This window comes from Phallusia mammillata, chromosome 7 (genome assembly GCF_965637545.1).
Source record: "Phallusia mammillata chromosome 7, kaPhaMamm4.hap1.1, whole genome shotgun sequence".
Taxonomy (NCBI): domain Eukaryota; kingdom Metazoa; phylum Chordata; class Ascidiacea; order Phlebobranchia; family Ascidiidae; genus Phallusia; species Phallusia mammillata.
In genome coordinates this window covers 6481609-6502785 of record NC_137258.1, presented here as the reverse complement: position 1 = coordinate 6502785, position 21177 = coordinate 6481609, and the positions used below count along the sequence as shown (strand labels likewise).

Here is a 21177-nt window from a genome sequence, read left to right as displayed (position 1 = left end):
CGGGCGAATGTTCAGTGTTTAATGAATAAAACTCGAAAAAAATATATAACTTTAGAAAGTTGCAGCAAAAATATACCTTTTACTGAAAGCTCTAGGCTGCAAAAATACCTTCTTTATCCTGTAACTACAGTAACTTTTCCATATAACCCGAGTATAATAAACATTGTTACTGCAGATTGTCTTTCACTTTAAATTAAATAATTTATTGAACATGTCTAAACGAGCTGCCATTAAACAATTGATTCAGCAGTACTACTTTCAACTCACTGAAGGTTGTGGGAAGACAAGTTGTTCAAATCAAAATTGCGCCTCAAGTTCATCATTTTCAAAGCTTAGCCAAAATGATGCCGCAGTACAAGCAATTGCACTGTACAATAACAAAGCTGTTTTGTGTGAAAAGCATCCTTCAAAAATGGCAAAAACAGCTCCAGACCAAGAAAGTTCCAGCACTATAACCATTGACAATCATGTGCCCAGCTCATCTATGAGTTCAACAGGTGATCTTGCACCAAGTTCAAGTAAACAAATGGAGGTCATTCAGTCGCAGCCAGATTTGATCGTTGCACATGGAAATACCACTAATTTGTTGCAAAATAATATTCCAGTCAGCCAGGAATTGATCAACAACCAATTAAAAAAGGTTTCTGTTAGCGAGGAGGAAAAAGAAAAAGAACAAAATAGAAAAACAGAAGAGAAAGAAAGGCGTCTTTCCTATGGTAACTTTTTGTATTATTATTGAATTTTCAGTAAGCAAACTAATCTGTCATTTTTGTTTGTAGAGAAAGACTACAACACACTTTTAAATTTGCAAGATCTACTAAACCAGTCAGAAAATGGAACAATGTCAACGATCAAAAAAGCCATATGGAATGTTTTTTCCAATAGTGATTGTCTTAACCAGTAGGAGTCAATTTTTGTTCTCAGGTTTTACAATATGTTCTTACTTTAAACTATCTAATTTCTTTAGTTTTTGCTTGGACAAAGAAAAAGTGAAATCGCAATTAGCCAAGGATGAAGACAAGGATATTGATGAGACTGATGTTATGGATGTCGACAGTGCGCCTGCTGCAACACTCCCCCTGAACAACAATAGTGAGCAATGTGTGGCTACCACCTCAGCTACGTTACCTGGCAATCAGTTGGATATCTGCCCTACTGTGGACATGACCCATGTCAGAGAGTTGTACAAACTTTGCACTAAGCATACAGAACTTGAAACCGTTATGTACAACTCAATTACTTACTTAATAGACGATACAAAGACTCGTCTGATTCGGGAAAAGAACTTTTTTAAGGACAAATCCAATTATTTAAACATGTTTGTAATTTTAATGGAAAATTGTTCTCTGGACAATCCTGAGGCCTTTGAAAAAACCTTTCCATCCTTCTGCAAAATCATGTCTTTGCTACCTATAGAAGCACAAGCCGAACTCGCTAAGTTTTGGTCTGGGTTTGATGCTGTGTATCTACGCAACATGATCGAATCTTTGCAACAACTGATAACAATTAAGGTAGGTATTGGTACAGTAGCAATCAAACTTATACATCTTTCACGTGTTTAATATTGGACCTAAAATTCAGGTGGTCACAGATTTTAGTGATGAAACATCAAAAACTGTGCAAGGTGAAGAAGCAATTACATGTGCCGCAAAGTGTTTGAACATTTTGTTTTATGCTTCGATAATGGGAGGTGAAATGCACACTGGCATTGATGAAGCTGGTGCAACTGTGCTTAAAAAGGCTCGAGCTGAGGCCAAGATGGATGATGGGGAATTAGATATGTTAATGCAAGACCAAGGTAATTATTATGGGTCCCCTTCCCTTTGGCATGAAATCTTTGGTGGATTTGGATGAAATGTTTACAGATGATAGATATGGTCATGTAGATGAGCCATCTGCTTTGTTTGACTTGATAACTCCAGTATTTATCCCGCTAGACCCCAAAGTGTAAAGCGTTTTTATATATTGCTGCCCACCACAGTCGAAAGATTTCTGTGGTGTATATAATGGCACTAAAGGCAACAGAACATGTGGTACGTGTGTTTGTGCATTACTCAGTGGACATTTTTGCACATGTGGGTCAGAGGGGTGTTAACAGCATTATGGCATCATAAGTGTTAACGAATGGTGCTAATAACACCTGTAGTGTTCAGAATTTTAAACATTGGCCGATTTGGATAAAATTTTCCATGACTGTTGATTAGGTCATTGTGGTTTCTAAATTTATACTTTTCGGTGTTGAACCCCCTCAGTTATCCTAACTCCCTAAAAAGGGTGAATGTCCGAATTAAATGAAATTTGGACGGCTTATAGAGTGTGACATTTTTTGATTGTCAATTGTTGTGTTCCGCTCTGTGGCCCCAACAATTATTTCACTAACCCCCCAAAATGGGTCATTTTTTAACAATGCTGAATAGAAAGAAATTTGAACAGCTTGTAGATTGTGCCATTTATAGGTGTTGATTTTTGTGTTCAACCCTGTAGCCTTATCATTTTCCCAACTAGATGGCTACAATCGTGTGCAATTCACCAGTAATAGAAGCTGATTATTATGTTTTAGCCTTTTTTCTCAGTTAGACCATAAAATAGAAAACCTTCAAAAATGTATGAATAGAATGAAATATGAATAGTTTGTATTCCATATTGCATGTATTTATTTGTGCACAGTACCGATCCCTGTGTTTGACTTAACAACTCCAAACTTTCTCATAGTTGTCTCTTGAAATACATTATTTACAACTTTGCATGTGTGGGGATCCATGCGTTTCTGCTTGCAGAAACAACCAAGGTTATAAAAGACAGTGGATGGTATGGGGCCCAATATAAAGAAAGTGTAGAAATATATTAACTTTTTAAATTAGGTTATGGTGTATATGCAAGGCCAATATGTGATAAGCCACCCTTCTAGTTTAATCTTGATAACTTTATGTGTTAAAATACTTGTCAGCAAATCTCTCAACTTGATTTTTCACTTCTTATTGCAGTGTTCCCGGAGATTTGATAGTGTCAAATCATGTAGCAAGCAAAACAAATTAAAAGTGATGTTAGTGAAAGTTTTTTTGTTACATCTACTGTGAATGTGTATTGATGTATTTGCAGATGACACACTTGAGTTTCACTGGGAAGACCAACTTTCTAAACAACTTAACGTGAACAGACTTGACAGTTACAAGCCAAAAATTCCTTTGAAAGAGTTTGTAAATGAAGCGTTAAACGAGAACATTCAAGTATGTATATCATTACAAATGCTTACTATATATATTTGATTAGAAAAAATATTATCACTATTTGTTTTATGTGGTGGTTTGGAAAATAATATATACATTTATTTTTTGTTTTAATATTTATAGTCGGATCAAGATTATGCAAATTACAAACTAAATCAACATGGCTCTTCGAGGTTTTCGTTTCTTCACTACCCTTTCCTTTTAAACATTGTCAACAAAACTGCATGTTTGTTTTATGACAACCGCTTTCGCATGACAAGGTAAGCATTTATAAAAAATTTATTCATGCAAACCCAATTTCCTCATTTAAAATTGTAATGCAATTCCACCCTGTATTATCAAATATGACTCACCTTGTTTAAACTTATGTACCCCTTGATGTATTTTGTGCATCACTTGGTATTCAACAATGCTAGTAGCCTATTGGTTGTTGGTGGTAACGGATCAAGTACACACAGTACATCCTGTTTAGCTAAATACATTCATGTTTCACAATATTGAATGTTTCCACACATATATATATATATAAACTGCCTTTATCGGGACATTATTGTCTGCTTTTAACCAATAGTGTCACTGTTTAAGCCAGTGGTTCTCAAACTTTTGGTTTGTTGCACCGCCCCTGGACAAGTTTTTCTGGACTTGCGACGCACCAGCAATTAAAAGTCAGCGAGGAAACTCATTATTAAAGTTGTATTTATTGATACAACAACAAAAAGCCACGAAACGGAACTATTCTGCGAAGCCCTTGGAAAACTGAAACGACGCACAAGGGCGTCGCGACGCACAGTTTGAGAACTACTGGTTTAAGCTAACTATTCATTACGAACACTTTTGCAGTGAGAGAAGGCGGACATTTTTGTCAAGTTTTGTTCAGGGTGCTCTTATTAATCCATATCTAAAGATACAAGTGCGCAGAAACCACATTATAGATGACACTCTGGTCCAGGTCAGTACCGATAATCTTGTTGTGTTTGTACAAAGGACACCTGAGATTTGACCATCACCACTAAATCTAAAATTGATGCCAATTATAATACATTTTAAGTCTTAAAGTGTTTAATCCATCATGACAACTGAAGATGACTTGTCTAAATCAAATATATGTGTTACAAAACTGGCTTTGTAACATGCAGTTTTTTATTGCAGTTCTAATGCTATTGTGAATGTCTCTCATCAGCAAATGCAATTTTAGACATGTAGTTTTTTTTTCAATGCAACTGTTTAGTTTGTGTTGTACAATTGTTGCAACTGCAACTTAACAGTAAAATAGTAAGTGTAATGGTCTATTATTTATCTAATGACTTATGCCATATATGTACTACACAGTTTTTTCACATAAAGTATAAATGTAGACTATAACAACTAGTACATGTCTGTGGTTGAGTTTTTATTTTTTGCCAACAATGATACTAATAAAGTAAGCATACGTAGCTTGAACTAGCTGCAGAAAGCAGCGGAAGTTTTAAGAAGCAGCTCTTTGTTGAATTTGATGGAGAGGAAGGAGTAGATGAGGGAGGAGTGTCAAAAGAATTTTTTCAACTAGTGGTGGAAAAAATATTCAACCCTGACAATGGTGAGTATTTTTCACACTTGTAGTCACTTTTTATATTCTACTTTTTTGTAGGTAAAATGCAGACTGTGCAGATGTAACTTAGCTGGTCTTTTTCACACATATATGCTTATATAATATGAACTAATCTGGTTAATTGGGAGTTTAAGTGTGGGCCAATTGTTCATAGCCATTTGTTAAGAAAACTCTCTGGTTAATCGCATAATCCAGTTATTTGCATAAAACTTGGAAATTGGTTATGCAAATAAAAAAGTATTACGGTTTGAAATTCCTCCACATTGTTTAAACCAGAGTATCATACCAGAATGAAACGAAATAATGCTGTGCATTTCATTTGTTTATTTCCCGTTCCAAAATATATTTAAGTCGTTCCGGTCTGACTGAAACAAAATTAGGACAGTTTTTTTTATTCATAATTCGAGCAAATCAAAACATCTTTTCATGGTTTTCACAACTCTTAACTGAACAAAGAAATATAGTTGCAACACACAACAAACATAGTCAGGTTGTTATTATGCCACATATATGTGTTTTAAAGTCAAATGAATGGCACAAAAACAACTTCTTTGGAGCTTTTTTAATTTTTACTGGCTTGAAGACAAGAAACGTTTATTAACTCTTTTATTTTTTTATGTCCAGAATAATAAATAACATTATTTCGTTTAGCATTTCATTCCTGTGTTTAGGGTAAATAAAAAAATTTTCTGTTGCAGTATCAACACTGTTTTAAAATAAAAAAGTTGTTAGACTCACAAGTGCATCTTCTGTATATGCTGAAATATATGCCAATTTGTTTAACAAATTCATTTTATGTGTTTTCCTGTAAAATGACCACATATATTTGCACTCACAGGCATGTTCATCTACAATGAGCAGACCAACCTTTTTTGGTTCAACCAGCATTCATTCGAAACCCAGGTGCAATACAAGCTGATTGGAATTGTTCTAGGTCTTGCTATCTATAACAACTGCATCTTGGATATAAATTTCCCATCATTTGTGTACAAAAAACTTCTGGGCAGAAAAGCCACATTTCATGACATGGCAGATTCACATCCTGTAAGTATAAAAATGGGAACTTCAAAAACATTTGCTTACATGATCAAGCCAGTGCATGCAATAATGGTACCACTCGGTGTAATGGTATTTTTTTAAAATACACTAATACATTATAAACATGAAAAAAGTACCTCTTGCAGTGGTGCATCTAAAATATACTTTTTTGGGGCTGCACCTTAATATCGCTTGGTGCACATTTATACTGCTAGGTGCAGCTTTACCTATGTAAAGGAGCACTAAGCGATATTAGGATGCACTATGTGTTGTAATGGTGCACCAAGCTCCTGTATATCCTGTATGTTTTGCATGCACCCCTTATTGCAACATGTGCAGACCAAGTTTTGTATGGTGAAATTGGTAAATATGATTTGGGATCAATCTCTCCACTCTATTAGCTAATTTCTTACCATCATCATCAGGGGCGTATCCATAATTTTTTAAAAAGGGGGGTCCAACATTTTATTTTGGGAATTTCCCTAATGACGTCATGAGATCTCTTTGGAAAACTTCCCACACAAATGTGCTAAACCGCACAACACTAAATACGTAATTCTCTTGTCAAACTGCCACTAAATTGTCCCGCTGCCTATTTCGCTTTCTGGTTTAAAACGACGCGTTAAGCTAAACAAAGCGCTTTGTCCAAAACTGTAAGCAGACCCAAACCCGAAAGTACAAGAACGAAAATTGGTCCCAACTTTCGACCTTGCGGTTTCTCTACCCGTACAATTGACAGTAAGAATAATTAATTTTAGCGAAAGCTTTGTAGTTTCTTGATTTCGCCGCTGCTATCTAGCTTGGTCAGCAAAACTACAGCTGTATGACTGTCAGGTAATCAAACTCGTTTCTTAAAAAACGGGGACCAATTTCTAAAGAACTAAACGCCTTTCTGAAGTGGTAATCCTACTGTTAAGTTGCGCAATGTCACGAATACACTAAAGTTCGTAACTGCAGAAGGCATAAATTGTGGCAAGTAACAATATACGCTTACATTTTATAACTTATCACGATTAACATCGATCTAATGTTTGTGACAAACAATTACGTGTTTGGCGGGTCGAAACAATACAACAGTAAACGTTTTTAACCATCTTTTTGCTTATTTTACATTGTTCAAATGCAAAATCTAAGGTCCCCCCTTAGATACGCCACTGATCATCATCAATGTATCTCTATACCCAGACATTTTTTTCGTTCTTTAATTAGTTTTTTACGTTTTGCAGCTCATTTATCAAAGTTTAAAAAGTGTTCTTGAGCATGAGGGAAATGTTGAAGATGATTTAATGGTGACATATCAAGTTCAGTATGCGGATGTGTTTGGTGGAAGTCTTACTCATAACCTAAAAGAAAACGGAGAAAATATTCCAGTAACTAATGAAAACCGTCAGGTACAAACCCCTTGTTTTTTATGTCAAAAATATTTAGTGACACAGCACAAAAAATTACATAGCAAAGCACCACAAAAAAACAGTGCTTCGCGATAAAATATACAAACTGTTTTTTTATAATCATATGCTTTTCTGATCTTTTTACCTGTACAAAAAATGTTTTTTGTTTAAACAACAGGAGTACGTGGATATGTATTCAGACTGGCTCCTCAATACGTCGATTGCCGGCCAATTCAACGCCTTTCTTTCGGGATTTGATCTCGTTGTCAACGGATCGCCTCTGAAGTATCTATTTCTGTATGACGAGCTTGAACTGTTAATACGGGGCAGCGAGGTATTAACTGGTTACTGTTTTGCATCGCCGCGGACAGTTGCTAATAGCTAATAACCTGGCAAAGGCATATTAAGATCGGTTAGGCTCCGTTGAGAATTAAACACTTACGCCAAGTTTTATGTTTAGCCTTTTGAATTTTATTTTTCTGTAGAACTTGACTCCTATTTGTACGTCCCAACAAGTTAATGTGATTCAATCGCGACTTGGGGTTTGAATCAGGCACACTTGAGCTGCAAGAAAGTTTTTTAGTGGAATTCGGAGACATGTACTCATATGGGAAAAACACGGAAGAGCTAATGGATATATTTTTTTAAATATTTTTTTCCCTTTTCTATTATTTTATTGGTTGGGTCAATCTGGCGACATTCTGTTTTCCTTGAAAATCAGAATTCATTACGAAAATGTCGTGTTCCCAAAATGGACATATAGGGACTGACTGGCGCCCCCTACTTAATACTTAGTCCAACAAAGTATACACTAAGACTAAGTCACTTTGTGCTCATCAAAACCATAGGACTACAACTTTGACGAGTTGGAGGAATCGACCGAATATGATGGAGGTTTCACTAAAGACTCGCCGACTGTTAAAGCTTTCTGGTCGGTCGTACACGAACTCGACGAAGCGGAAAAACGCAAGTTGTTGCAGTTTACCACTGGGAGCGATAGAGCGCCGGTTGGAGGCCTGTCAAAGCTGAGAATGGTAATGTAGCTTCACCGATAAAACGCTTGTTCGGGATTCGCATTCGTACCGTTCGGAATCTGAACCATGTTTAGATAGAACGGTGGTTATGCCTTCATTCAGATTAGTCATAGAAGCGGATTGTCTGTACTCTGGTAGTGGACGAAATAATATTTTTCCAAAACCAGGATACAGACATTTGGATTTTTTCCACTGTTTAGTTTTCTGAAAAAATCGGGTTAAAATTTTGTCTCTCCTATTTCGGTTGGACCGGTTTGGAGGTTCGGAAGGAGGTCTAAACCAGTTTGCAACGGGAATATTTCGGTGAAATCCCACCCAAAACCGTTTTTTAATTTGTTTGACCCATAAAACCGAATAATATTTCAAAAATGACGTCGACAGTTTGTTGCACGACAGTTTAAAATGGTAGTTTCGATATCCATCGTAAAATTCGCATTTTTTACATTAAGAACAAACAATGCGTTTGATGGTTCACTTTCGATTTTCAGATAATTGCAAGACATGGACCGGATTCGTTTCGCCTTCCCACAGCTCATACATGCTTCAACGTTCTTCTTATTCCCGACTACCGTAACCGTGAAAAACTGAAGGAACGACTTCTTAAGGCCATCAGTTACTCCAAAGGCTTCGGAATGCTGTAGATCAGTGGTTCTCAACTGGTGGTCCATGGACCATTAGTGCTACATGGTGACGTTTAATTGGCGCACAAGACGTTTGTTATATTTGGGGATAAACTGGAATTAGTTGCATATAATTTATTGAATATTCAGTACGAAAAAAGCTTGTCCAAGTTATTTGCCATTTATTGCTAGCTGACAGTTTCTTGATATCACTCTTTGAAATTCTGTGTTGGGGGAATTATTTCAAGCCAATATGCTTGTGGTAAATGCTTTCTTTATCGTTACTTAACAATTGACTGGTCCATGATATTTATTTAATAGAACTGGTAGTCGGTGCCCTGAAACGAGTTGAGAACCACTGTTGTAGATCAATTAAGTACATGAATTAAATGAGTACGAATTACATGCTGTCCAGTTTAAGCCAGGCAATGGCAGCTTAACTTATTCAGTTTTATGTGTTTATAGCGATCTGGTCTATGCAGAAATGTCGATTCGCACGAGCCCATTTTCTATAGGACACTGAACATTTGGAAGTTCATTTATCTGCCCTATAATAATATTGTTAGCGTCCCCTGTATTGTGTTGTAGTTCCATTCTAATACGTTTTGGCGTGCATTTACTTTAGTGTTTTCGAACTCTTATTGCGAGTATGTTTGTTGAAAACATCTTAATCCAAAGTTTGTGCGGCACGGGGCTTTAATGCGCACGCAGTTGGTACTGCTGGGGATGTGCGTGCGGTTCTTGCGTCTTTGCCTCGTTCGCTGTACAATAAAAGGCTTACCACAAAATCAGAAAATTGAAATTTGTGGGTGTCGCAATTTAGTTGAAGTTCATGAGACGTTTACAAGTGGTTTTCTAACTGTGAACAGTTGTGGGATTCAGCCGGTTTGCTAGGATTCTATAGATCCGTCTCACGAAATTTATAAGATCAGCGAACTGGGTAGCATTACTAGTTACTGTCAATGGACTTTTTGTAACAGAACCGGCTGAAAAATATAAAATGTGATAGAACCGGCTGACAAAAAAAATGAATCCCACCACTGATTATTATAAACCATATGGCACAGCAATGAGACATAATAACATTTTCAGTGGCGACAGAACTGCCTAAACTTGTAGTGTTAGCCTATATCAGTGGTTCTCAAACTTTTTTTTGTTGCGACGCCTCCGGAAAAGTTTTCTGGACTTGCGACGCACCAGCAAATAAAAGTTAATGAGGAAACTTATCAATAAACAGTTAATTTAAATCCTTTAAACATCACTTAGAGAACAAATTTAGCCTAACTGTTTTCCGACAAAGTTACTCAACACTTTTAGTGCACCCGGCAATTACCTGCGGGCTTTTGTTAATTGTTTTAATTATTGCGCACAATTGCATTGTCTTGTCTGCTGCAAGGCCTTAACAGCATCAATAACGAATTACAATGAAAGTAATGTTTCAACTTGCGCACAATATGACTGATGCACAAAAATTTACTGCTAAAACTCATGCACAATAATTACTTCAAACTTTTCTGACAATTATACGTTATAACTACCTCAAGCCTTTGCTAGAAAAGTCGCCTTTGTTACATTGTTAAGAAACAAGACTCCGTTCACATAATCAAGTTTAATGCCCGCCATGCGTCGCCCCAGACACGCGCCTATCACGCACTTGCTGCTTGTACTGTTTGGTCTCGACGTACATTAACGGACAGCCGCATTTTTGATCAAAAACTTTTGAGGTAAATTTACGTCAATCCGCACTCTACGCAAAAAGTATTTGGACGTAGATATACGTCACCTGCACTGAAACCTCATTTTTATGAAATAAACTGAGTTCAGCCACGAAACGGAAATATTCTGCGACGCCCTTGGAAAATTGAAACGACGCACCAGGGCGTCGCGACGCACAGTTGAGAACCACTGGCCTATATGATAAATTGGTCTGCAATAATCGCCTTTGAGCGACCAATTGTGATTTTTATTAAAAGTCAGCAGCATGTAAAGAGCCACAAACCGATATCATTATCCCAGGAGAAGATAATATTTTCCAGTAGGCTAGCCTACTGGTTGAAGTTACCACGGCAGATGCGACCCGACGACTAACTGTTCCTTTATTTTTAAAATATAGGCTTGGGAATAACTCAATGACAAACTTCTAGTAATATTTAGACTGTGATTACTGATGCAAATACACCAGTGGTTCTCAAACTTTTTTTTGTTGCGACGCCCCTGGAAAAGATTTCTGGACTTGTGACGCACCAGCAAATAAAAGTTAATACGGATACTTATTTAAAGTTGTGTTTATTGATACAACAATAAAAAGCCACGAAACGGAAATTGTTTTGTCACGGGAAATCCCCTTTTCGTCACATTGCAGTGCACATGTACACTTGCACTGAAAAGCGTTGGTAAAACAGTCTTCTTTATGCAACCAATTTAAGAATATTCCCACGAAACTCTTGAACTTATGACCGAGGATGTTAACACGAATACGATGTTGCACAAGGGCAGCCCATCGCTACTTGTCATCAACCCAAGCGGACACTTTCGATGAATGGAAGTAAGTTGGCATTCTCTATGAACTTAATAAGTATGCGTCTCATTTGAGATAACAGAGTAAGATTAAATATTATTTGACACACATTCTACACGATATGATTTGCTATGCAGTAGTTGAATGTTGGATTTGTAAAAGTGTATTTTCAATCAATCTCTTTTTTAGGAAATATGCTGATGAATCTAACCTATCCCCTATGATAGGACTAGAGATACATGCTCAAATAAATTCGACAGCAAAGTTGTTTTCAGGATCAGAAAACAAGTTTATGGCCCCAACTAATTCTTTGGTGTCCAATTACGATGCATCAGTTCCTGGAACATTGCCTGTAAGGGATCACTGCATTGTTTTAAAATTAAAAAATGTGTCAAGAGCATAGGAATATAGTTGAATTATTTTGAAGGTATTTTCATGAAGACTTATTAACTATATGGAAAAACTTGTAAACTATGCGTAGTTATGTTCAGTTTATCAATTAAAAGCACATAATAATATACTGTATTTTAGTTATTAATCTTACATAACCATATTTCTGCTAGTGTAAAAGTAGTTTGGTCATCTCATAAAGGTTCTAAAAACAGGTGTGACCTCTGAATTTTTAGGACTGTTCTTTGTTTCAAATGATTTTTGTCAGCATTTGGTTGGGCATATGTTTTAAGTACTTCGTTATTTGTGCAGGTACTGAACAAAAGATGTGTTGAAGCAGCAGTTTATACAGCATTGGCTCTTAACTGTAAACTAAACATGCAATCTCAATTTGACCGAAAGCACTACTTCTATGCAGATACACCAGTAAGCTATCATCTTTTGTTATATAACTTCTAAAGTAGTTGCTACCGTTGAATTATACTCTGTATAGCAAGGCTACCAGATTACACAACAGCGGTGTCCTATTGCTGTAAATGGAACTTTTTCATTTCCCTTGTCATCTGGAAAGAAGGTAAAGACAATACATATTCAGCAAATTCAGCTGGAGCAGGACAGTGGAAAAAGTCTGCATGATGATGAAACGAACCACACGTATATTGACCTCAATAGAGCAAGTTAGTACAAAAAGTGAATTCTCAAATAACTAGTAGCACCAAGCATTGCAAACTGCCACAAAACTGTGCTGCAATTGCCATTTTTGTCCTGCTTTGGTGTGTATCTGTATTTACCCCGTAATCAAATGCCCTAAATCTGAAAACTTCAAATGTTTACAGATGTTGGTCTCCTGGAAATTGTGACAAGCCCAGGTTTAACTGGTGCTGAAGATACATGTGCATTTGTCAAAGAGCTGCAGATGACACTTCAGCTTCTTGGTGCATGTGATGGAAAAATGCAAGGTTGTACCCCCATATAAATGTATGTATATATGATGCCAAATAAAGACATGTTTCATATACAGAGGGCCAACTAAGAGTCGACCTTAATTTGTCTATGAGTGGAAAAGATGAAAAACCTGGAACAAGAGCAGAAGTGAAAAATATTAGTGGGATATCACATCTTAAAGATGTAATTGGTGGGTTTTTGTATAGCATGCACAAAATACACCACAGTATCATAATAATACTGTTGACTACATCTATAATTGTCAACAATCTCAGATATTTCATTGATATGGTGTTCAGTTTTACATTAAAAAGAGATCTACATCACAACGGGACAAGAACTGTATGAATATTTTAATTGTTTTTTATTTGCATTAGAATATGAGATCAAAAGGCAAGTTCAAATTCTGAACGATGGTGGAACAGTTGAACAGGAAACCAGGGCATATGATTCTGTCAAAAAGTATGTCATCATTTATCTTTAATATAGATTTGTTATATTACGCTATCATCATATTTTAAATGTAGGGTAACAACCTCTATGCGAGATAAGGAAGAAGCACAGGATTATCGTTTTATGCCAGAACCTAATCTTCCACCCTTGACACTTTATAATGATGAAACTGCTCCAAAGAATACTGACAGGTTTTGTTTAGCAACAATTTATCACATTTTCTGTTAGTCACTTAAAACATGACATAAGAGGTTTTGCTTATGACGGCCAAAATACACTTATTCATTGAAATTTTGGACCTGGAGAATAGTTAATGTGCAGAATCAAGCTTACAAGTGATTTTCTAATGTTTTTAAATGTAAAAGTTATGCATTTGTTACAGAAACTTCATAAACGTAGACGAGTTAAAACGTAAGATGCCTATCATACCTGGAAGACTTCGTGAAATTTTGATGCAAAGGCATGGACTACAGTATAAACAAGCCGAATTTCTATTGGTAAAAAGCTAAGGGTTTATATCAGGGGTGGGGAACCTGCGTCCCGCGGGCCGCATGTGGCCCGTTTCCCTTTTTAATGTGGCCCGCGTCACAATTTTGTTAAAGTATACAAAATAGGATCTAAAGAATAAAATTTTGATGTACAGATATTTCCTTGAATGATTTTGACATTATCGGTGATTTATATTCAATATCTCCCCTTTCAACATTGTGACGTCAAACTTTCATAAAATTGCCATACATTCAACCACTTGCTATTATTTGTAACGTAACAGCCACTCGATTGTCTCTCCTTGCAGTAACAATTCATTTGCCATGTGACGTTAGTTTTAAATTGATTTTAGAGCTATTAGCTTTCTGTGCAAATCGTTGGATCCTTATATTGTTATTTAAAATTTAATCTTGGAAAAAAAGAAAGATCGATGGTGGAGCTAGTGTGTTCCAGAAAGAATGGACAAACTCCATTTTTATAAAAATGAGGGAAAACCTGTATGCTTGGTTTGTTGCAGATGTAGCAGCAAATACAAATAAAATCAGGAGCGTTGAAATATAATACCACTTGAGTGCTCTGGGTATTTGATACGGAATTAAAAAAAAAACTTGACCCGCCCCAAATGTTGTGCAATTCATGCGGCCCGCAGTACTAAGTAGGTTCCCCACCCCTGGTTTATATTCTACACACCTGTGTCTATGTTTAGTGAACGGCGATTTTATATTTCTTACACAGGAAAAACAACTCGCATCTTTCTATCGTGACGTCTTGTATTGTGCACCCGACCTTTCCCCTACTCTGGTGTACAACTGGATGCGGATAAAACTGGTCGCACTTCAGCACACATCCGGATTTACCGCCTCTGAAAGGTAGTTCAGTTGAGTTTTTATGCCTGGTGAAAGAAAACATAGCGACACAATTGTACTAAAGTAATCACTAAGCCCAAAATACCTGCGCAGCGTTAAAACGTTATAAAGGCGTAAAACAGCTCACTGCAAACCAAATTGGGTAGAGACAGCATGAAAAAGTTGGGTTTGCAAAAATACACCCAAGTGTTTTGGGTTTACACTGTAAAGTAAGTCAAATAAATGCCCAAATTTTGATTGCTACCCAAACTTTTATGTGTACCCAACCGCATTTACCCAAATAATTTGGGTTCAAGTGATAAAGTAATGCAAGAATGTACCTAAATTATATTGTTACCCAAATTTTGAAGTGCACTAAACTGAATGTACTCAAATGATTAGGGTAAAAATGATAAAGTGCCAAAACTATTTTCAAAAAAAGTCAATGTGGCAAGTAAATTTGCATATTTTATCAAACGAATGCTTTCCATCAGCGTGTCTCTTCAATGCTGACAGATTATTGTAATCGCAAACTACAAAAAAGCCACTTTGATAACTGCTTTGGCATCGTTCTCTTACTGATGCTTACCCATTTGCAATCAATATGCGAAAAAACACAATCGCTATGGCGTTAATGCGTATACGACGAACTACACGATTTTAAACAAGCCGCCAGTAATGTCCTGAACGATCTCTGCTTTCATTGCAGGACTGATAACTTGGTCCAAAACGATAAACACACAATTTAAATGTGAATAATAAGGGATTATCTAATCAAACGTTGTTTAAAAAAAACACATGAAAAAGGGATCCGTTAAATTGTCTTCTGAAGCTTCGGACAAAGTGCGACGTTTCGGGCGTGGCTGGTGGCAAAAGCCCGCGAACGGGATCACATGTGTTTGTTGCAAGCGACTGTGGTATTTTTCGTGTTTAGTCGGTTTTTGTACTGAATGTTTTTGCTTAATATGTGTTAGAATAAAACAATTTAAAAATGGATTCATCGAATAACGATGTTATCATAATTGTCAAGGAAGCGTTACAAGGTGTTTCTGAGGAAAAGCACAAAAGATATGCGACATTTTTACAGGTAAATATTTTTTGTTAGAATAACTTTGTAATTGGTCCTTAAACTATAATACTTTATAGAAAGCCTGGTTGATGGAAAATCCTTAGCAGTGGCTAATTTCAGTGTGCTAGTTCAAACATTTGCGGAGGTTCCAAGAGGGCTCCTGTTGAGAATTTTTAACAAGTTTATTGAAAAACGTGAAAGGGAAAAGATAGGAAGGGCATTGCATAAGGACACATCAGTAGATTCTGACTCTGACACAGAACCACTAACAGGCAGTGACATCACAGAAGATAGTAGTCTGACTTTAAACACATCTGATGAGTTTTCCAACAGTAGTAGTGATGAAGTGCCATCCTCATCCCACCATATTTTTACACCAAATTTGTGCAAACCAGTGCCAAAAGTGTTTCCAATTGAATTGTGCCGATTCGGTTTTTATGCCAAAGAAGTTTTAAGAACTGGAAAAATTACAGAATGTGGTACCAGTGAAATAACAACAGAATTAATCACAGTAATGAAAAGATATAAAAGGCAAGTTAAGTGTTTTCCAAATTTATCATGCCTAAAAATGGCCTAACAGTATTGTATTATGCAGATACCCAACTGCAGAAATAAGAAGAAAGGTTATTCAAGAATTTGTGAAGATTGGTAAAGCAACAGTTGGTTTAGATGAAGATGCAGCAAAGGTAAAATCAACAGCAGTGATTGTCACTAATTTTATTTTTATGTAACTTCCACCATTGTTTACAGAAATTCTGGCTCCGAAAAGTTAGTTCCAAAATAAATTCCCAAATGAAACAGATGAGAAAGTTATCTAGTCCACCCAAGTGTTTTTCAAAAAGAAAATACAACAACATTTCTGGGACAGCAGACACAACATGTGTTAAGGGTAGAAAATCATCAGTGGCACTTCTAGAAACAGAATGTAATAAGGAAGACAAAGAAGTCAGTATCAGTTGTTGTAAGGTTTGGGTTAACTACCAGTTTGCTAATGTTGATGTTAATATGGTTAACTGACACAATTAAAACAATCACATTTTTGTATCAATTGACATTTTACTTTTGCTAGATTTTACAAGATGAATTTAAAAAACCACCTGTCTGACAATTTGTGAAAAAATGGAGGCAACATTTTTGTATCGGTGCAACTATATACTAAACACTAAACCATCACCAAATGAGCTCATGGAACAATGGCCTGCACTTTTTACTTACGATGAAGTGAGTTTTATCTAGATTCTTTAAAATGCTATAAAACAGTGGCAGAATTTGTTGGATTACAGTCATGAGGTAGTGCTAAACTTGCTAAAATTCCAAATGTTTTTGCAATAGAAACAAACCATACATAACAATGTGTTTTTTAGTTGATCCGTGATTTCAGAAGACTGCAGCCCACTCTACCTTCAGAGACAGAAATAAGGAATGTTGGAGATGTATTATTTACAAAAGTAATTAAATTTGCATCTGAAAAACCTTACAAATCAGCAAATCTTAAGTGAATTCTCCAAATGCTTCCTGTTGAAATGGACAAGTTTAATGGTAAGTGGAAATATGTGATTGAACTTCCATAACAAATGATCATTTATATACATTTGTTTTGTGAACAGATCTGAGTTTTGCTGTTGGAATTCTGTTGGTGTGTTGTCTACTAACAGGAAATACAAAACGAGTGTTTAGCCAGGACCGTTACCTATTGGATATATGCCCAGTATGTAAACATTTTCACACCATTTAATGTATGTATAACATTTCATATGTTGCAGATTAACACATGGTGATCGCCAGCAGCCAATTCTTGTCATATATGGAGATGCTGCTGATCCACAAAAGATACTGCTTTTTGCTGAAAACCAGGTTATTCTGCAAACCACCAATGTTGTAGAAGGGCTACTATCCTTGTTTGCATGTTACTTTGTCTTTAATTACGAATATTGCCCTCATGTTGTAAAAGCACTCTATTTTCTTCAAATATATCTTCTAAAAATTGGCAACAACTCTCCATATCATTCTGTTAAAGAACTCAAACTAAGTTTGGAAACATCTCAGTAATTTTCATGCATTTTGCCTATTGTGACGTGTACAGTGTTTGATTTTCTGACTTTTTTGGTGGAAATGTAGGGTTACACTTCGTTTCTGTTCATTATTTAAAACATTGTGATGTGACCGTGTGAAATAAAACGGAAATGGTCGTTCAGCTTATATGTTTGTGTGGGTTCAGTGAGCAAATATTTGCTTGGGTTTATACGTTTTTGCCCGCCAAAAAGCAAAACCTTAATTAACGCAAAAAATAGTAAGCTGGGAGATCACCCAAAAACATTTGGGGTTTACTTTGCCCAATGTTTTTAGTTGGGTTTCTCAACCAATTTACCCAATTAAATTGGGTCATTTTTTTGGGTCGTGTTAGCCCACTTTGGTTTACAGTGAGTGTGGGACACAATTGGTGGATGAATTAGGCTAAACGCGTTACAACTATACACTGTCATTACAAGGCCTTATGTGCCTGAGACTTACAAGAAAGTAAGGTTGGTGCGTTGTTGGAAAACGCGACTGGGGGGTGGGACATCCGTGGAACTGTCAGGTATGAAACCCATAGGCCATGTGGCGTTGCTTGTATGTGATATACTGTTAAGTAACCTTTCTTGCAAGGAATATCCGGTTAGGAATGGTTTCCCGTCATGATTATTGCTATACTGTATTACAAAATTGTGTATACCTATAGGTACAATAGTGGTTAGTTGAGCAACGACAAAAAATATTGGTTTCCAACCATACAGTGGGGTCACAGCACAGGAATTGGCCGACTTGCTTACAATGGAGCAGAATCATCTAATCAACCAATCTCAATCAAAAGAAGCGTTTGAATTGGCGTTAACAGACGTTCGCTCTCCAGTACAGGTGTGTAATCGTTGAATAAAACCTTTAAAACACAAGTAAATCACAGTACGCCAGGCCCAACAAAACACAAGTACCGTAATTTTCTGTGTATAATGCGCAAAATTTAATTAATTTATTGTCCTAAAATCTAGGGTGCGCATTATGCATGGGTACAACAATTTTTGAAGAAAATCTGCCTCGAAATAAAACTTGAAATCAGACCTTTCTTCTTGTTTGTTGTCAATCGCGCATCACATTTAGCCATCCTGCCCAACACACTTAGTCAGTAAAATTCATAATTGACGACACATCGTTTGATGCGATGGTGCAATCCTTGATGGTGTGTTATTGTCAAATACTGCACACTGCCCATTTAGGGACAACGTAAATGGGGTGATATCATTGCCGATATGCAACGGATCGAACTTAAATTTTGTATATAAGTTTGAATTTAATTATTCTGATTTTTAGGTATTTTAATCTGATACATATTAAACTTCATTTGTGTTTTAAAAATAAAAATGTTCTCTGCAAGTATTAAGATCGGTTCCGCTTGAACGCGACCAGTAAGATCTCCTTTGCTGTCACGATGTACCCTACACAAATCCTAAACATTTTTCGCTATCGAGTTTGCGAGCGCATGCGCAGTGATACTGACCGGCAGAATAACATCCGGTTGTTTCAAAAGATGATCTTTTTTCTGAAATAATTTTACGTTTACGGATTTAAGAGTAAAAATTTGGGTGCGTATTATACATGGGTAGGCTACAGGCTTTTTTCCAGCATCGACATGCCATTTTTAGGGTGCGTATTATGCACGGGGGCGCACTATACTTGGAAAATTACGGTAGTCCATTTAAAGATTTTGCGAGTTATTGGCATAATAACGCTGATACAGCGACTGTAAGTATGAATTGTGTTTACGTCTTTACATTAGGGTCTGCAAACTTTGCCTGCAGCTGGCCAAGTCCAAGTTACAGCCAAATCGTGGCGGGCCGTACAAACTTTCCCTTTTAAGTCTGTTAAATTTACTGTTTACCATCTTGTCAAACCGCTTAAATTTAGCGTCAAACTTTTGTCGTGATTCAGTTACGTTTTGCCAACACTACAAAAATGCAGTCAGTTTAACAATAAAACCCGACGTACTGAGACTGTCAAGTACCTTATTTTGTATGATTGGGGCCGCGAGCCGGATAAATTTTTTTGGCGGGCTGTAGGTTGCCGACCCCTGCTTTGCATACAGTGGATTGTGTCGAAGACAATTACCTAATATTAGTTTTGATAGTTGATTGATGGTACAACGATAATATTTTATCTGCAATAAAATACCTAGGTACTGTTTTATTACAATAAATTACAGTTTCGAAATAAGCGTTTTTAATTAGTTAGAACCTGATTTTTGGTTGGCCAATGTAACTAATATCTGTTATGACGCCAGATCGTCAAGGACAACGACTGGATTGGGATCATCGATATGGACGTCATTCGTGGTTTCTGTGACAACGCAATCGCACAATTGACTGACGAAAATCCCGATTTCCTAAAGAATCTTAATCAGGAAACGCCCCACACCGTCATCGTGCGGCAGATTGTGGGGCTTGTTTTAAAACTGTCTCAAGGAAAAGCGAAAAGAAAACTGGTAACTCCTGTAGTGATTTCCATACTGAAGGACTTGGACTCGGAATAATCTTGTTTTACAACGAAAAGGCAGGTGTTGTAAATTGCATGCGGTCGCTAGACGTTTTTTTGTTGGCCCTTTGACACATATAAGGTCTCTGTAGAAAGTCTGCTAGCCTGCTAATGCTCATGGGGAAATATTACCTGTGGTATACAAAGGTTTGCAATGTTTCATACCTACAAAGCTACCATTTGCACACGATTGGTTTGATTGTTGGTAAGCATAAAGCTCCAATTACTTGCCATTTGTCGTTTTGCGCAGATCCCGTGCACTACCATGCTACCGACTACCACAAAAATCTTTTCATAAGTGTTTGTTTGGGCTAAACGAGGTAATCAGCTTTCTTTTAATCTACTTGTGGTTTTCATACGTAAGTCTTTTTGCTACTGACTAGTCCAATTTGGGTTTGGTCACTGTAAGAAAGATTACTAACTTATCTGCAAATTGGTGAAGTGCCACGTTCAGCCGAGAAAATCCCCACTAAACTTTATTGTAGCTTACTAATAACACTTCAACATTCACGCCTAACCGCAACCGTATACATGAAAACGCATGCAGTTTGTCTGGGTCGTGCATGCTGAGCGACCGCAGGTTTTTAAGTCTGATCGTGTACCAACGCATAAGCAGTATGCAAATAAACCCGGTGTACGTCCGTTTAACCTTTTGCTGTTATTTCTGACTTGACATCTGTGTCCGTCGCATACCCACGGTATTATTATATACTGTATTGCAAGATAGGTTTCGCTACCTTTGCAAAGTGCGTTAGTATGATACATTGGAATACAAACGGTATTAACTGGGTTAGGGCGTGCAATCGCTATGGGTTAATCCAGTGGTTCCAACCGGGGAGGAATTTTTCCCCAGCGGGAGAAATTTTAAAGACTTGCGGGGAGGAATTTGCTTTAATTTTACATGTGGTTTGTAAATAGAACTTTAAGCTGTGGGAATATGACTTGTAAAGTTGATAAAAAGACCCAGTTTTAAATGGTCTTTGTGTGGTTTAGCATCTACTATGTAG

At 36.8% G+C, this 21177-nt stretch overlaps 2 protein-coding genes and 1 pseudogene across 3 annotated transcripts; all 3 read left to right on the top strand.

The window, feature by feature from the left end:
- Positions 1–149: 149 nt before the first annotated feature.
- On the top strand, positions 150–9694 carry LOC145239202 (ubiquitin-protein ligase E3A-like). Its single transcript, XM_080102488.1, has 13 exons — positions 150–716; positions 780–900; positions 968–1511; positions 1582–1798; positions 3100–3227; positions 3351–3487; positions 4068–4176; positions 4662–4803; positions 5654–5859; positions 7080–7244; positions 7423–7578; positions 8093–8278; positions 8767–9694. The coding sequence occupies exons 1-13, from the start codon at positions 212–214 to the stop codon at positions 8917–8919; spliced, it is 2769 nt and encodes a 922-aa protein (XP_079958614.1). The 5' UTR covers positions 150–211; the 3' UTR covers positions 8920–9694.
- Positions 9695–11065: 1371 nt separating this feature from the next.
- On the top strand, positions 11066–20818 carry LOC145239204 (glutamyl-tRNA(Gln) amidotransferase subunit B, mitochondrial-like). The gene is made up of 12 exons (XM_080102490.1): positions 11066–11443; positions 11606–11768; positions 12119–12232; positions 12300–12483; positions 12643–12765; positions 12828–12941; positions 13129–13213; positions 13279–13395; positions 13587–13701; positions 14429–14562; positions 18382–18502; positions 19920–20818. Exons 1-12 carry the CDS (start codon positions 11361–11363, stop codon positions 20166–20168), a joined length of 1602 nt encoding a protein of 533 aa, XP_079958616.1. The 5' UTR covers positions 11066–11360; the 3' UTR covers positions 20169–20818.
- LOC145239208 (uncharacterized) lies at positions 14951–17806 on the top strand (annotated as a pseudogene). The gene is made up of 8 exons (XR_013862241.1): positions 14951–15625; positions 15685–16138; positions 16203–16293; positions 16358–16552; positions 16677–16828; positions 16972–17146; positions 17215–17335; positions 17368–17806. The product of XR_013862241.1 is annotated as an uncharacterized LOC145239208 (transcript).
- Positions 20819–21177: the final 359 nt, after the last annotated feature.

Excerpts from the sequence above, each read along its gene's own strand:
- LOC145239204 (XM_080102490.1), top strand. The coding sequence starts at position 11,361 with ATGTTAACACGAATACGATGTTGCACAAGGGCAGCCCATCGCTACTTG. Across the intron at positions 13,396-13,586 it reads GCTCCAAAGAATACTGACAG|AAACTTCATAAACGTAGACG; the intron begins GTTTTGTTTAGC and ends CATTTGTTACAG. Across the intron at positions 14,563-18,381 it reads GGATTTACCGCCTCTGAAAG|TGGGGTCACAGCACAGGAAT; the intron begins GTAGTTCAGTTG and ends CCAACCATACAG.
- LOC145239202 (XM_080102488.1), top strand. The coding sequence starts at position 212 with ATGTCTAAACGAGCTGCCATTAAACAATTGATTCAGCAGTACTACTTT. Across the intron at positions 5,860-7,079 it reads ACATGGCAGATTCACATCCT|CTCATTTATCAAAGTTTAAA; the intron begins GTAAGTATAAAA and ends TACGTTTTGCAG. Across the intron at positions 8,279-8,766 it reads GCCTGTCAAAGCTGAGAATG|ATAATTGCAAGACATGGACC; the intron begins GTAATGTAGCTT and ends TTCGATTTTCAG.